A 15778-nucleotide genomic window follows, 5' to 3' on the forward strand; every position below is an offset into this window, starting at 1 on the left:
TACCACAAGAAAGAGAATACTGACAGGCCTGGGAGAAAGTCCACGCATCCAACATGAATAATTTGGTTTGATTTGTTGGAGAAATCTTGGAGAGAACACAAGAAGAAGAGGAGCAAACACAACGCACCTTTGAAATATCAAAACAACTGTCTCTGAATGTTTGTGTTTGTGTGCTTGTTTGTTTTTGAGCAGTTTCTTTCCGAGCAGCGATCCTCTAGATGCCGGTATCGTGCCTACCCAGAGACGTTAATTAATAGCTAATCAAAGCTAATGTCTCAGCAGCACTTCTCCAACACAAAGACATGATTAATATGTAATCAAAGGCCGTGGAGCACAACGCACAAAGCAGGGCCCACCCCCATGCCTCAAACACAACTGTTGTTATCAGAATATGCGAACACTCGCGACTTAATTAGCTGGCTGTTGGTGTGTGTTGTCTTCATTTGAAGTTGTTGTGGATTTATCTCAGAGCCAACGTTGGCCTCCAGAGTGACGACACAGAGGTGACATACAATTTAATGCGTGTACACACACACACACGTGCCAAAGAAACCCCCACGATGACATGCAAAATAGAATGTATACTTGGTTAAGAAAAGAAGAAAAAAAGGTTTTCTACATATATTTAAACAATGTGAATATGCACACGTTCTCTCTCCTTCTCACTCACACACACAGTAACACTGAACGTGTCTGACCTGTCAGGCCCAGTCGGCGGCAGCAGCCACCGCAAGAATGTTTCTGCAGGAAACCGCTGATGGCGGCATCTCCGAGGTTATCTGGACCAAAAAGCATCTCACCTCTTCCACCATTGCAACAGCGTCAGAAAAAGGTGTCATCTATCTTACCAATATGTCGTTGAGATCAATTGAAGTTCTAAAATCAGAGGGGAAAGGTTTCTGAAACGCACCTTTGATCGTCTGCCATAATGACAGTCGGATCGGTCAGCTCCTCTTCGACACCTGTCGGGAAAAGAACACTTCACTACTGAAAGAAAAGACCGATACGTAGATAGACAGACATGCTGCAAACACACACAAAGGACTCTACCTTGTATATCGAGCACCAGAAGCTCTCTGCATGAGTACTCGTATGTCCAGTGGGAGAAGGCTAGCAGCATTTCTTCCAGTGAACAGCAGGGGGTGATCTCTTCTCCAGTGTTGTTGTTGTACTTCCTGAAGTCCCCCGACATGTTCCTCTCGATAGTCATCCACTGGCCATTGGAATGCCAGAAGACCAGCGCTACATCTAGATACCTGGTGGGGGGAAATACATTAGTACATGTACAGAAACGCACAAATGCATGCACAAGAGAAAACGCACACCTTGGTGAGTGATGCATATCATCAGGTTTGACCTCGTTGAACATTTGCATCATCTTCTGGGCTGCTCTCTGCTGCTGGATCTCCTTCAGGGGTATCCAACACAGGTTGACCATAAAGTTAAAGCGATAGGAAGCTAAAGGCCCAGGAGGTTCAAAATCATGACAATTTATTTAAATAAGAGCTATTGTCAACTTTTCCTTGCCTATGTGCACTCTCCTTTTTCGGTACACTTACTCTTAAACAAAGCTGTAGTGCCGTGCTACCATCGAAGTACATCTGCCAGGCACGAACCACCTCCGGCCTGAAGGCTTTGACCACGTACACCAGACCAGGTCCGAGCACGTTCCGTTCTGCCCAGGTACACAGCACCCTGCAGCCCAGTCGGAGACCCCCGTCCATAGAGCCCTCTTCACTGGAGAGGGGCTGCAGCATGGCAGACAGGCCTCGTGACGACCAGGAGGAGACTGGGCCACATTCTGGGTCAGCACCAGAGGACACTTCCTCCAGAGAGTAGATGCTCACCTCTTCACCTCCTGCAGAGAATACGGTAAAAAGGTAGATTAAGTGACTGGAACGAGAAATGGTAAATCACCATAAATAATGACAACAAACAAAAACGTTACCCAGAATGGAGACAGGAGTGAAGGGAATGGTCTGAGCCAGTCTCATCAGATTGTTTCTCTCCATAGCTGTAAGTATGAAAAAACAAAAAACAGACACACAAGAGATGAATCCAGGTTTCAAAAAAGCTTTTGAAATCTAGTAAAACAGAATGTTGAGAAACACAATCAATCTTCTTGTTCAGCATCAATACCTGAATAGTGCGGATACAAAATTTCAGAGGACTGGAATGAGGAGCTCTTCACTGAAGAAAGCAAAACAAAACACAACAAACAATATATCTCACAATAACTCATGAATGAATGATATAAACATATATACTGAATGTTCAGAAATACCTTCGGAGGCAATCCCACTCTGTAAACTGTATCAAAGCCATAAAGAAAAATATGTGATGTAATTATTACCATCTGTAAGTGTTTTAAAAGTTGTATGGTAGGCCAAAAGAAAGGCAGACTTACGAAGACTTGTGGCTCATGGATCGGGCCCAGCTGCTCCACACATCCTTAAGGCCAATGCAAAGATACTCAGACACATTTCACAGACATATTATACACGCAACATATCTTATATTTCATTCACTATTACAACAGTGTGTTTCCACAATTTGTCACAGATTTACCTGATGGGAAAACACTTGCTTTTTCAACAAATCCATTGGTTCGAAATCTGAAACAATATTGATATTTTCAATATTAAATCTTTTGAAAATATATCCACTGGAAGTAACTTATACATTGCACATTTGATCAGATCGCTGTTAATGTATTTATTGCATTTTCCTTATTGTTCCACTGTGCATTCTGGTTCTGTGGAGTGGCCTACGTATGCTTACAGTATTACTAATAATAACTAATAAGATTTAAATACTCGTCACGTCCTTACTGAGCTGGCTGAGGCTGGTTGAAGCCGACCAACATGCCGGCTCTCCTGTCAATCTCCGGTTCCTTCTCCAGCACGCATCAGACAGATTGGACTGCGTGGTTTCCTTTTTTCACAGTTAGTGTATAAAACAAAACAATAAGCAGGATGTGATGATCCATGCAATAGGCAGTGCAATTCTGAGCGATCATGGAGGAATTTCATCTGAACATCTTACAGTATCTGGACTGCTCTCTTGTATCTTCACTGTCTTCCTGCTGTGGCGTTTGCCTCTGCTGTTTAGGACTTGAGTGAAGTCAGAGGACTTGGACCACTCTGTGGAAACATAAATACACGAGTTGTTAGAAAATGGGGCTGCATGACCATTTAAAAATATTTCTTAATAATTTGGTTTTCTATTATATGCAGGGACAGACGTGGAGACAAAAAGAGTGCTGATCAAATGCATGTCTCTTTAAAAATGTCTAGTTCTAATAGTTCTAAAATGAGATAAAGATTGACATGCTTAACACAAAGATTTATGACCAAATGCTTATTTTATTGTTTTAAACCATCTATTTGTAATAAATAACTGTTTTTTATAGCCCTTGCATTACCGACTACAACGTTACCTTTGTTCTTGCTGCACAGTAGCGATCTGTTTTCCCTCAAACTCCTCTCATCAGACAAACTCTCTTTGTCCATCGGTTCATTAAGCGAAGGAAATGATCCCCTCATGAGAGTCAGGGGTGCCCCAGAGAAAGTCATATTCTCCACACTGGATGACAGGGATCTGCAGTGGCCGTAGGGACTGTCTCTGGACAGATATCTCCACCCGGTCAATTTCAAAGACCTTTCACATGGGCTGGAAGGTCTGTACCGAGAACTTGGTCGGCTATCATCCGGGGAAAAGGCAGGATTGACTAAACCCTCAGAGATGTCTCGAGACTTGGACAGAAGGAAATCATTGGAAGAGGCTCTGGATACTACGACGTTAGACAGCTGTTCGTGTGTCCTTTCCTCCGCTTGCTTATCCACAGAGGTTTTCTCCTGACTGGGATACACGTGTGGCTTATGGTATGATGACTCCAAGCTTCTGGCAGAAAGAGGAGACCCACAGTGGGATGGTCCACCTCCGTAAAAGTGAGCGAGGGAAGCGTGAGACCCAGCTCTAGAGGTGCCCAGGCAATTCTCACCAGGATGGTTAACAGTAGGAGTAAGTACATCACAGTCTGCTTCACTTGTGTGCGGGAGGGTCCAGCTGTGAGGGAGGATGTGCCGGGACTCTGTGAGGAGTTGACATTGAGCCAGACGAGCCTCCTCCTGTTGCAGGCTGTCAGAAGCAGAGAGCAGAGTGAGGGTGTCCACGGCCAGAGCCGACAGGTCCTGGAGTTGACCCAGCTGACCGTCCAAGCCCGATAGGCTGTCCTGAATGAAGATGACCTTGTCTGAGACTTCCCCCACCATCATGCACATCTCCTCGGCTCTAAAACAACAACAAAAACACTGTTCAAACACGTTTTTTTCATCTTATTCATGACGGTCCATGTCTGATGTCTTGCCGTATAATCAGCTGACAAAAAACTCATACCAATGTCCCAATATGAAGCCACTGACAGGACACTTTACACAGTAACGGCGTCTAATATTGTGTGTCACATATATACATTCGAGTGAAGCCTGTGCGAGCAAGACTGAAATACACATTTGATGGATTGCATGACAATGTAAATAAAATCTACAAAAAATGATGAGAAAAGAGAATTTCAAAGTAACATATTTTTCTGATATGACATCACTATTCATGTACATTTTTCCTATCTATAATATATCTGAATCAAATCTCCAAACTCCTGTAGAATATCCAAAAACACTGGCAACAGCCTCTGCAAGGGCCCAAAGTAAACAAATGTAAAAGTTTAGTAAGTGGATTGTTATTTTGCATGAGAAGAAACACAAGAGCCAGAAGGTCTTCCTCTCAGATAACATACATTGAGCAGAGTCGCTTTAATTCCACATCCTACACTCCTGGTAAATACAGATGAATTAGAATAGCAATCAAACCTCTCAGACGTGGCTCTGATCCTGTTCATTTGACAGCTTTGAAGACCTTCACTCTTCTCGTGGAAGTAGGCCTCGACACATTTCTCTTCAAACTCATGAAGCCTCTTACGGTCCTCATGGCCCAGGTAGAGCTCTGGTAGAGGCAGGCAAGAGAGGATAAGTGACTGAATACACATGCTGTGAACTGACTATGTCCACACACACTGCAGTACTCACTAAGTCCAGAGCCTCTCTCCTCCCGCTCAGCATCCCCAATGCATTTCCTGTAGATGGCTCTTAAACCTATGGTCATGTGACTAATGAGGATAAACGGCGGAGGCAACCACGGTAGCTCCTGGTAGGTCATTATGTAACGATATCGGTTGTACTTCCACAGATTTTTGGAGATTGATGCCAAGTCAAAGTAGACGTTGCTGTTGTTGAGAGGACAACATTCATTTAAATAAAAGTAATATCCATTTATTTTATGATTTTGGATTTTGCTATATAAACATGCTCACTTAAAAAATGCAATGAGAATGTTGACCATGATGATATACTGAAAGAACATATAGACAGCCTGGAGGAATGCCGTCAGAAAGGAAGCGGGAGGACATGGATTGCCGTCGTCACATGCTGTTAGGACAACCAAACACACACAGAACAGACCTCACACGAGATACAATCAATACCAACATGGCCCGTGGGAATACAATGCAAACTGTCACATGTCTTTAACATGTTGGAACCAATGTCACAAATGCTTAAGGATCTGAATTCAGAACGTTTTTTACCATTTATGTATGATTCTAAATGTTGATAGAGGGTATCATTTGGTATATGGTACCTAAGACATCAAAAAGCAGTACAATTATTCATTTGGAATTTCTTTACAAATTAACTTACTGCTTTACAGCCTTTGGTATCTTCATTGTATGTCGAAGATATGCAGCATCAAGAATGCATCACTTGAAAATAGGGTCAAATGATTGAATAAACTGAATTTTAGTTCAGTTCAATGATTCAATTTGCTTTTAAGTTTAACGTCACCCGATCTGGATTCTGTGCATCTGATCATGTTGCAAAGGACAAGTGGCAATCTGACATTAAGCACCTCGACTAAAACACTCGAGGCTACACCAAAGTCATCAGAGTTTATTTCTACTGCTTTTAATCAAAACTGGTTAAAACGTGTTTTCTCTTGAACCACTAACGATCTATCTCTGTTGCGTAGACCTCTCCGAAGATCATAAAGTAGGGCTGGAAGACGATGTCTCGAGCTAGACTCCAGGACGGGTCCTCGTTTGGCGACAGGATGGCCTTCCTGGACACACCGAAGCTCAGCAGAACTATTGCCATCATCACCACTATGAAGAACATGTTACTGGTCTGAGCAGAAAGAGAGGAGAGGGGGTGAGTATAAAAAAAATAACATCTCCACCTTCTTCCTCTCCAACAAGTAGTGTGCCGTCTTTACCCACCATCTTAATGATCATGGTCAGGTAAGGGCCGGCTTGCTGGTTGACAGCCAGCAGATCCAGCACCCTGACGAACCAGAAGATGATGTCCAGACAGTAACTGATCCGTCCTGCCGTCCGGTAGGGGTTGGCATACCAACGCAGTGTCAATCCAGCCAGGAAGAGGAGGATGGCAATGACATCTGATATGTTCCAGTACTCTGAGAACCAAATCTTTAGCTTCTGGCTCAGCTTCCTCGGCTCAGACATGAGTACCTAATTAAGAGTTACATATTTGGATATTCTATTATTAAGTAGTATTAAGCTGTATTGATCTATCAACCAATATTATTATGCATTGTATTATATACAAATTACTTGTATTTTGTCTTCAATATTACTTTTTTGTTTTTAAATACCCTGAGTAGAAAATGTATTACCAATGCATCAAAATAGTTACAGAATTACAACGAAGAGAATAGAAATAAAGAAGAGAACATGTCTCTCTGCTGGCTCTCTCACCTCTCTGGTCTTCTCCACTGCAGTGGACAAGATGTACGCGATGACCAGCCACTCCTGAACACTGGGTTGATCCTGCATCTCCACCAGGACGACGTAGGAGAATAACATCAGAAAGACCAGGTAGGACATCTAAAATGAAAACAGAAACAGTGGAAAAAAAAATAAGACAGAGATTTGGAAAGATTTGAAAAATACACAACAAATAGAACTCATGCTGCATCTAACGAGGAGGAAATCCTGTTTTCAGAGTATTACAATGTGGACACTACCTACTGTGTGAAACCAAAACTTGACAACAGGAGCTGTGTAGAAGTCATAGATTCTTGTGATCCAGGAAAGACACTGCACGGTGGTAGAGGAAACAGCTTCTGACATGGAATATCTGTCATGGAACGACAGGCCTCGCTCTGCATCCTGACTGCCCTGTGAGAGAAGAAGAGAATGGAAGAGGTACAATACTCAAGCTATAAGGATTCGGGTTAGTCCTCTCCTGGCATTTTACCGTGTGATGAGTTACCTCGTCGCCTGGTTCAGACTTCCCGGACTCAAGTCCAAACAGTATTGCCTCATGGGACTGTGGCACATGGCACATTTCAGCTTTGCTTTTAAACTCCAATAGCAAGATGGCAGGAGGCAGAAGAAGGCTCAAAATGATCTGAAAGAAAGAGAAAACAAGTGTGTCATGTAAGCTTCTACAGCTGTCCAAAAACGTGAAGAAGCCATGTCTCCACCATAAGATAAGTAAGAAAAGGTTTTCTTTATTCAAATGTAATTAAATTATGTCAAAGAAACACTCGGAGTGATGAACCCACCAGGATTTATGTTCATGTATTATTTATTTATTTTGATGGTGATATAAATACCACTAAGACAAGAACATCTTTGTTATGACACTGACAATCAGAGACTTAAGAGGTGTATGGATTTAAACATAATATTCATTTTCTCTGGTTAATCTGACGCTTGTGGGGGTCACAATGTGTACCTTCACAAAGGAGTTTTTTCTCATGTTGAGTGGACCGGTCCAGAGATCTGTGAGGAGGGTCTGAGTGCTGGAGTGTGAGACAAATGGCCGATGACATGAGGAGACAGACATCTGCAGACAGGTGTAGTGGCTCCATACGTCCATCTCTGAAATCAACAGCTTCATGGCCATCTTCTTATTCTGGCGAAATGCGCAGTCTAACAAGTCCACCGCCAGCTGACCAAACTCACTAAGGCACAAAGACGGGACATCTTGTCATTTGCACTATTTATAAATCTTTTAATACACAAACTCGCATTACACAAGACTAGATCGTAATTTAAATGGAAAACATCACTGATTGTTTCTTTTAATCATGCAACTATACTACACAAAGATTATTATGTTGTAATCGTCCCGGTAGGTTGAGTACAGACAAAACACACACACCAACACACACTCACAGTGAATATGTCGTGAATCGGTCTGAAATGTTGTCGTCCATACTGCTCTGCCGCGCCTCAAAGGCCATGGAGCGGTAAAGCTTACAAGCCACTGCTGCACGTGCCAGCGTTTCTTCGCCATGCTGCCACAGGAACAGTGCCATCTGCTGCCGCTGGTGAAGTATGGCCCACACGAACAGGTCGTTGAAGTTGAAGGGAACCAGCAGTGGAGCGTCACCAGGGCCAGGGCTCGACGTGACCTCTGGACTGCTCCCAGGTGACGCATCCTGCTCCTAAGATGGGGATGTTAGAGGTATGGACCAAACAAACCACATAGGAATGGAGAGGAAGAAGGAGGGATCCCATGTTTTTAAGATGCCTTAGAGATCCAAAAAGGTGCTAGAAACAACAGCATGGCTATACAGAACTAGAGACTTTCTCAAAACAATGTATTCATTTTCGAATAATTAAAATGTTTTAAAAAATGTAAGTAAAGCATTTGAATGACGGAAAATACTGAAGGGTGCATTATTTGTAAGATACGTTAAGCATAATTACAAGTAATAAACACAAGTCAAACAACATGTATCAACTACATCGACACACAGTGGATAAAGAAAGAAAGAGCTGTAGCTACTTTGCCCTGCAGGATGCTGTAGGCAGCTCTGAAGTGTTTCCGTGTGTAGCTGCTGCGGTACGCTCCTCCTATGAGGGACTCGATCACCAGGCCCATGTCAATTAGGGAGAGACGGTAACCGATGGGAAGAGAAGTCTACTCTCACACACACACACACACACACCACGCACACACATGCAGTAAATACACAAATACTATATGACTGTATATATGGCTACGACAGTTATATCTATAGTGCACATAAATGCAGCTCAAATCAATATCCAGTGAAGAGCTAGTATTATTTCTACTATTACTATTTTAAAAATTCCAGACTAATGTTTACTAAAACATCACTGAATATAAATAAGACTAACAAGGAGATTTTAAACAAGACTAGGACTAAAAAAATGTAAAGTTGCCAAAAATGAACACTAGTTAAAGCCAGTAATGTCTGAGTAAACAGTGTGATTTAATATCCATATGATCATAGGCGTTTTCATTCTCACTAGTCACCTGTTTGGCATCTTCAACGAGGTGGCGCAGGAAACGGTCCGTCTGCCCCTGTGGCTGTTGAAAGAAACTTGAATTAGTATTCAGAGTAGTAAACGGGACAACTACCAAATCAGAGCAAAATAAAACCTCTACTGGTTACTTTTTAACACAGTGGCATATTGCGTACACAGTAGCAGCCCTGGGACCCTTAGCTTATTTCTTAGGGGGACTTACTATCCCAGAGTTATGAATAAATAAACAGGCATTGATACACCATAGATAAAAGCACTGTGGAGAACACCATGTGTGAATGTACTGATGACAAAGAGTCTTATGATCTCAAAACATCCTAAAACAACAACTGGGAAAATACCCTGAAAGCAATTGACCAGGAAACATATTATTAGTGCAAAACCCTTACAGTGCATTATTGTGATTTCGATCAAAGCCACAGTTTTGGAGTTTGTGCTTCAAGAGTCACAAACAAAAGAACAGAATTGTTTCTGTTTGTATACTAAAGTGCGAGCCAAGGGGAAACAAAAGCGTAAACAGTACAGCAAGACAAACTGGAGTGCTGTGGGGTGAAAGTATTTTCAAAAAAACATTTCAATATGTTGTTTTTTATTTTAATGCTGAATTTCTATTCATGACCAATTTGATGTGTAAATAAAACATTCTGAAGGAGATGGAGAGTCGCACCATCAGAAGTAGATTCTTAAATATATTATAATAACCGTGTTATAGAGCTCCTCCAGGCGATACACAGTCAGGAAGCGGCTCATAGTCATGCCGTTGTCAATCAGCAGTTTGACAAAACTGACTCGGTCCATCACCAGAGCATCCAGCATGGCCTGCTCCAAGGAACCCACCTGCATACAGCATATCATCATTAAGGTTAAACAACTTCTGTTCAGGATTGTTAAAATAAATGAAATAATGTGCAATAACGACGTTTAATTACCTCCCAATGCTGTCCGTACACCAGGACGTGTTTCTGTGCGATGTCAGCCCTGTCCCAGGCGAGGGCCATGCTCAGCTGCTCTGCAGGACTGGCCGAGGTACCTGTTCATCATACAGAACAAAACTGATACATCAGAACGTATATATACCTCAACAATATACACTACCGTTCAAAAGTTTGGGGTCATCCAGACAATTTCGTGTCTTCCATGAAAACTCACTTTTATTTATCAAATTAATTGAAAATTGAATAGAAAATATAGTCAAGACATTGACAAGGTTAGAAATAATGATTCATATTTGAAGTATTAATTTTGTTCTTCAAGCTCAAAGGAAGGTCAGTTGTATAGCTTATATCACCATCATAACTGTTTTCAGCTGTGCTAACATAATTGCACAAGGGTTTTCTAATCAGACATTAGTCAAACACAATGTACCATTAGAACACTGGAGTGATAGTTGATGGAAATGGGCCTCTATACACCAATGGAGATATTTCATTAGAAACCAGACGTTTCCACCTAGAATAGTCATTTACCACATTAACAATGTATAGAGTGTATTTTTGATTAATGTTATCTTTATTGAAAAAACAGTGCTTTTCTTTGAAAAATAAAGACATTTCTAAGTGACCCCAAACTTTTGAACGGTAGTGTATTACAAATCTTTCTTCATGTTCACATGTTGACATCGCAGGAGAAGCCCATGCCCATCATTAATTGTTGTTCCATTAAAGGGCACCAGTAATTCTGCTTGTAAAATAAAAAGCTTGGAACTTGTAAACCTACAAAGAATGCAGCAGTTATTACTGTTATCAATTATTAGTATTACAAGGTTTTCCTGCTATGTCATGTAGAATGTCTGCAGTTAAAAATGTCTATTATAATATAAATACCCTTGAGAATAGTTGTCAAAATGGCTGCATCAGGTGCCGTTTGGTCCTCCGAGTCAAAGATGGTTATCTGGTATGAAAAGACATATGGAAGTAGTGAGTAGTCCGTGTCTTTAATCACAACATAAACATTCCCGAATAGTGTCTCACTTACAGACTCTCTGTGATCCATACACTGCAGGAGGAGACTGCAGAGCTGAGACGCTTCTGCTGTCTCGACTCCAAACACATCTCCAATCCTGACAAGGAAGCCCTCTTTAATGTCAGCATCCAACTGTCTGCAAAAAAAAATGCAGTGACGGTGTCAGTCATATTTGTGATTCATTAAACAGCAGCTACATATCACAACATTAGCAAACCCAACATTGAGTTGAAACAATCAGGTAGATCCATTAGACGGGCCAAGGGACGGGCCTACCTGTCAATAGAAGTCTGCTTGTGTAAGAAGGCGAGCAGGTCGGCAGCCCTGCCCGATCCCTCAAAGACAAACACTGGCACAGGGGGAACATTGCTAACATAGTCCAACACAGCGGACACAATGGCAGGCCCTCCCTCCACCACCACACACACCACAGGCACTCCTTGTTTCAGTCCTACGAAGAATGGAGGAGAGGGTGAGGCATCAGTCACATCGAGCCCTTGAGCTTTTCTCTCTTCCTTTAAGTATTGCACGGAAAGGCGCACATACACACTGACTCACGAGGGTGTATGTTCTTGAGATGGATGTGTTTCTCCAGCTGCCTCCTGAGGCCTTGTTGGCAGCCATGTTTTCCCAGCGTTCCATCATCCACCAACAGAAAGTGGGAGTGGAAACCATTAAGACAGGCCCTCTTGCTCAAAGGGTTCCCCAGCGGCTGGTAGGGCCTGAACACCTGAGCCATGGTGAGTAAAAGTCACATCGAGAGTCAAGCACCATAATGACGCATATTCAGAGTCAAACTGATGAAACCTCATTCAACAAAACAGACGAGTTCAGTGCTCACATCTCTGCCTATGAGGTCCGTGTTGTTGTCAATGACTCCCCATGGTGTGATGCCGACTGTGTTTCTCTTCCTCAGGTTGTGGCCCCCAAATGTTTTCACTGCCTCGCCCACATACTTAGACACACCTAGAGTATGTAAAGAGCAGCTGAATGAGCAACAAATAAACAATTCAAGAGTATAAATAAGGAATTAAGCTCACTTAAGACACTTAATATAGATATCAAACACACCATTTTCAAATTCCTCTTTGTGCAACTGCAAACAAATGGACACAAGAGTGTCACACCGCTACGCCTCACAGGTAAGACACCCAGACAGTGAGTGAATGGACAGAAATCCTCACCAATAAAAGTACCTACTTGTGTTTAGTCTTTTTACAGGAGCATCATATCCAGAAATGTAAATGCAATGTAAAGTTTGACTGAACATCATAGAGGTATGTTTTTTAACAGTTTCACACCAGGACCAACAATGATTAAACTGAGTCGCGTTGTGCCAGAGGAGTACGGATTAGTAAGGAGTAGTCAGTGATACTGACCCACACACGGAGATGTTATAACATGAATCAAACTACCTGTATTAATGCCGTCAGTGAGTATCCATGCTCCTGTGCTGAGGGCGGCAGTGATCAGCCCTTTGCTGAACGCCTGCTTGACTTTACGGGGCAGGGTGAAGTTTTCTGAGCCGCCCTGGACAGATAGGATCAGCTTGGGTCTCTCCATCTGCCACTCCCTCAACATCAGCTGGAACAGCACCTCTGGTTTGGAGTCCACAGCCACACGAACATACTGGAGCGGAAAAAACATGGAACTTTTGGGGACTGAGAAGCTATTTATGCTTTTCTCAGGTACTGTGTTCAGTGAAGTAGATACTATCTCAGGTCATAGCATGCAAAGCTTGTTTATACAGCCATCATAAATGATCCTTGTCCTATTCAATCCTGGACAAGCATGTATCTTCATTTTGGGAGACATCGCTTGTATAAAATGGAGGCGTTCAGTTGTATAAAATGTGGTAACATAATTGAGAAAACTACAAATGTGCTCTTTGTCCAAGAAACACATGCGGTACACTGTAGAGTTAGAAGACTCACAGACCTTGGCCCGGCAGACGCGTGTGGCAGTGTCCTGAAAGTCGATGGTCCCAAAGGCATTGGTGGGACTGGCTTTGGTGTGGAGCTCGATGGACCAGTCCTCTTCCAGGTCCTGTCCAGGACCAGGATAGAGGTATGTGGGGGGAAGGGACTCTTGCCAAGAGTGCTCCCCAATCAGGCGGCCACAACCACATCTATCAATTGAAAGATTATGTAATTGAGTAAGGCAGGGGGTGAGAGGTAGCAGAAATTCAGTGCGACTTTTATCAATTTTCTAAGCTCTCAAAAGTAGGTATTTGCCCCAAAATCACAGTATTGTTGGATAACATGCACAGATACCAGACAGGCCTCCACCTGGCCTATTTAAGTCAGGCCGCTGCAATGTGTCCCCCTTCCTGTCTCACTCCCTTCCTCTTGAGCTCCCTTTGTCTTTGGGTCTATGTTTGGTTGTGTTTATCATTTTACAGCCAAAAAAATATTCCCACACATCTCTCATCCATTCATGAATCTCCTACAGTGCTGATAAGACAAACCTTCATGCGTTATGTTTATTTTCTTACTACAGGATAGCAACAAAATAAAAGACATTCGCATGATCACCTTCTTTGAGGCAGTTTGTGACAAATTAAGCAAGTGGTTCTTTTCTAAATGTGTGGGGAGGAAATCAAATCACATTTCCTTTGGAATAGGGGGTGGGGTATAGATGGGGAATGTAGTAGATTTGTGGATTGTGTAAAGATGCATATAAAACACACAATTCATACATTATACCTTATCAAGTTTTGGCATACTTGACATCCTGGGATACATCTGTAAGATACAGGAAACAACACATTATCAAAGAATCCACACTCTATTCTAATCTATTCCTGGAAGGAAGGGCTGAGTGCCAAATAGTTTTGCGATGAGAAATATGTTGTTTCCAACCACTGCTGATAATATCCAACTATATACTAACTAAACAAATAATCATGTATTTCTTCTGAGAATGATAACAACCTGTACTTTTCTGGAAGCTCATCAATGCAATCAGACTCCAGTTTACCTGTGTAGGTCCCGAGATGAAGGGATAAACTTCACACAATCTCTTTTGGAGAAGGATTCCTCAATCCAAGATTTACGTGACTGGAATAAGAAGGAACACAATTATATACATACATAATATTTACTTACAGTACACAGATCCTGGAGCAGCTAAGCACTAGCTTCTCAACTGCATTGTCAAACCCGAACTCCAGCAATAAAACACACTATTGCTAAAAAAAGTGTAATTAAGGACCTTTTCGATGAAGCTCATTCCAGCGCAGGCAGCAGCATGCTGGACCTGCTGTGAACTGACTGCAAGTCCCTCCCTTTCATAAAAACATGAACTGCACTCTTTTCCCAGAAGACTTTTCTTCACGCTTCACCAGGTCGTTCAAGGTCTGTGCTGCTCCTGTGGTCCTTTTCACAGAACAATTTAACAATGACCTTACTAAGGAGAGCATTGTTGGTCGGAAACATACACACATCCCCTTCCTGAGGTCCGTACAAATGGCTGGGAGGGAGCTGCTGTGTTAACACTAAACATCTGATGTAGCTCACTGTGTTTCTGTGCATTACATATTGTATTTCAGTTTCAGACATAAAATCTCATGAATGTTTCATGTGCTGCAGCTGCAATTTTAGAATTTCCACTAAACTAACACAATATGAATCACCTAAAAGCACTACTTTAAAGATCCTGTAGGCCTACTATATGGGAATATATAAATAGTCATTTATATAAGTAGCACATTATTAGCAGCCTCATTTATTATAAAGTATAGCATTATTTACCTGAATGTATGTCACTATTTTCAAAAGAAATATAATGTAACATTTTGAGTGAATTATTTGCTTTACGGTCGTTGTTTTTTGTTATAAATAACCTAGATGGCAGGTACGACGTCATTATCTGCAAGTAACATGGTGACTGCCATCAGATGAAGAGCTGAATATAAACCGTACAACATGTGGAGTCTGTAAAGGTAACAGGTAGGCCTACCAGTACCGGTGTGTTTAGCTTTGACTGAATTATGAACGTTATCTAAGCTCAGAAACGTTAGTTGATTAACGCTAATTAAAGCTATGTTATATCACGTTAAATGTAGAAATAGCATATTATTTATCTAAAGTGTAAGCTGGAAACGAAAAATTAAGGAGATAACTTCAGCCAACATTGAAATCACATCAAAACGTGACGGACATTAGCTATTTGCAAACGACAGCTAATAAGTAACGTCTAATAAATAGTTTTATAACTATCATAAACCGCATAAATACATCTTCACACCAGCTGGAAACAAGCTGGGCTCATTCGTGGATATAAGATTCTCCATAACTTACCATGGCAGTGCACCGCAGTAGTTACACGCGTGTGTGATGTGTGCGAGTCCACATGTTTCTCGAGTCGAATCCCACCTCTTTATTTAGTCCCCTGACAAGGACCGACTGCCCCTTTATCAGCCGCAGGTCCAAAGGG

At 42.0% G+C, this 15778-nt stretch overlaps 1 protein-coding gene across 13 annotated transcripts in view; it reads right to left on the minus strand.

Moving 5' to 3' along the window:
- Nucleotides 1–15733, minus strand: part of trpm6 (transient receptor potential cation channel, subfamily M, member 6) — a 141798-nt gene extending 126065 nt beyond the window's left edge. For 5 of the 13 annotated variants that reach the window (XR_008832286.1, XR_008832287.1, XR_008832285.1 and 2 more), the window contains exons 1-36: nucleotides 14555–14659; nucleotides 14321–14400; nucleotides 14047–14085; nucleotides 13280–13469; nucleotides 12757–12970; nucleotides 12183–12307; nucleotides 11900–12071; nucleotides 11618–11792; nucleotides 11354–11477; nucleotides 11203–11269; nucleotides 10309–10409; nucleotides 10082–10216; nucleotides 9369–9422; nucleotides 8874–9008; nucleotides 8258–8529; nucleotides 7815–8043; nucleotides 7347–7484; nucleotides 7103–7252; nucleotides 6830–6958; nucleotides 6332–6583; nucleotides 6065–6239; nucleotides 5372–5486; nucleotides 5088–5284; nucleotides 4872–5004; nucleotides 3440–4293; nucleotides 3046–3143; nucleotides 2832–2934; nucleotides 2569–2615; nucleotides 2408–2451; nucleotides 2285–2310; nucleotides 2140–2190; nucleotides 1949–2014; nucleotides 1560–1858; nucleotides 1051–1408; nucleotides 911–962; nucleotides 699–802 (exon numbers count right to left, since the gene is read on the minus strand). Coding sequence is in view for 9 of the 13 variants with exons in the window: in XM_056418973.1 (XP_056274948.1) it covers nucleotides 699–802; nucleotides 911–962; nucleotides 1051–1408; nucleotides 1560–1858; nucleotides 1949–2014; nucleotides 2140–2190; nucleotides 2285–2310; nucleotides 2408–2451; nucleotides 2569–2615; nucleotides 2832–2934; nucleotides 3046–3143; nucleotides 3440–4293; nucleotides 4872–5004; nucleotides 5088–5284; nucleotides 5372–5486; nucleotides 6065–6239; nucleotides 6332–6583; nucleotides 6830–6958; nucleotides 7103–7252; nucleotides 7347–7484; nucleotides 7815–8043; nucleotides 8258–8529; nucleotides 8874–9008; nucleotides 9369–9422; nucleotides 10082–10216; nucleotides 10309–10409; nucleotides 11203–11269; nucleotides 11354–11477; nucleotides 11618–11792; nucleotides 11900–12071; nucleotides 12183–12307; nucleotides 12757–12970; nucleotides 13280–13469; nucleotides 14047–14085; nucleotides 14321–14400; nucleotides 14555–14572 (5521 nt within the window). In the remaining 4 variants the exon portion in view is untranslated. Of the gene's footprint in view, nucleotides 1–698; nucleotides 803–910; nucleotides 963–1050; nucleotides 1409–1559; nucleotides 1859–1948; nucleotides 2015–2139; nucleotides 2191–2284; nucleotides 2311–2407; nucleotides 2452–2568; nucleotides 2616–2831; nucleotides 2935–3045; nucleotides 3144–3439; nucleotides 4294–4871; nucleotides 5005–5087; nucleotides 5285–5371; nucleotides 5487–6064; nucleotides 6240–6331; nucleotides 6584–6829; nucleotides 6959–7098; nucleotides 7253–7346; nucleotides 7485–7814; nucleotides 8044–8257; nucleotides 8530–8873; nucleotides 9009–9368; nucleotides 9423–10081; nucleotides 10217–10308; nucleotides 10410–11202; nucleotides 11270–11353; nucleotides 11478–11617; nucleotides 11793–11899; nucleotides 12072–12182; nucleotides 12308–12756; nucleotides 12971–13279; nucleotides 13470–14046; nucleotides 14086–14320; nucleotides 14401–14554; nucleotides 14670–15642 lie in introns of those variants that run through there. The other 8 variants (XM_056418977.1, XM_056418975.1, XM_056418974.1 and 5 more) reach the window with 8 other exon arrangements.
- Between the last annotated feature and the right edge of the window lie 45 nt (nucleotides 15734–15778).

This window comes from Pseudoliparis swirei, chromosome 7 (assembly GCF_029220125.1).
Source record: "Pseudoliparis swirei isolate HS2019 ecotype Mariana Trench chromosome 7, NWPU_hadal_v1, whole genome shotgun sequence".
Classification (NCBI taxonomy): domain Eukaryota; kingdom Metazoa; phylum Chordata; class Actinopteri; order Perciformes; family Liparidae; genus Pseudoliparis; species Pseudoliparis swirei.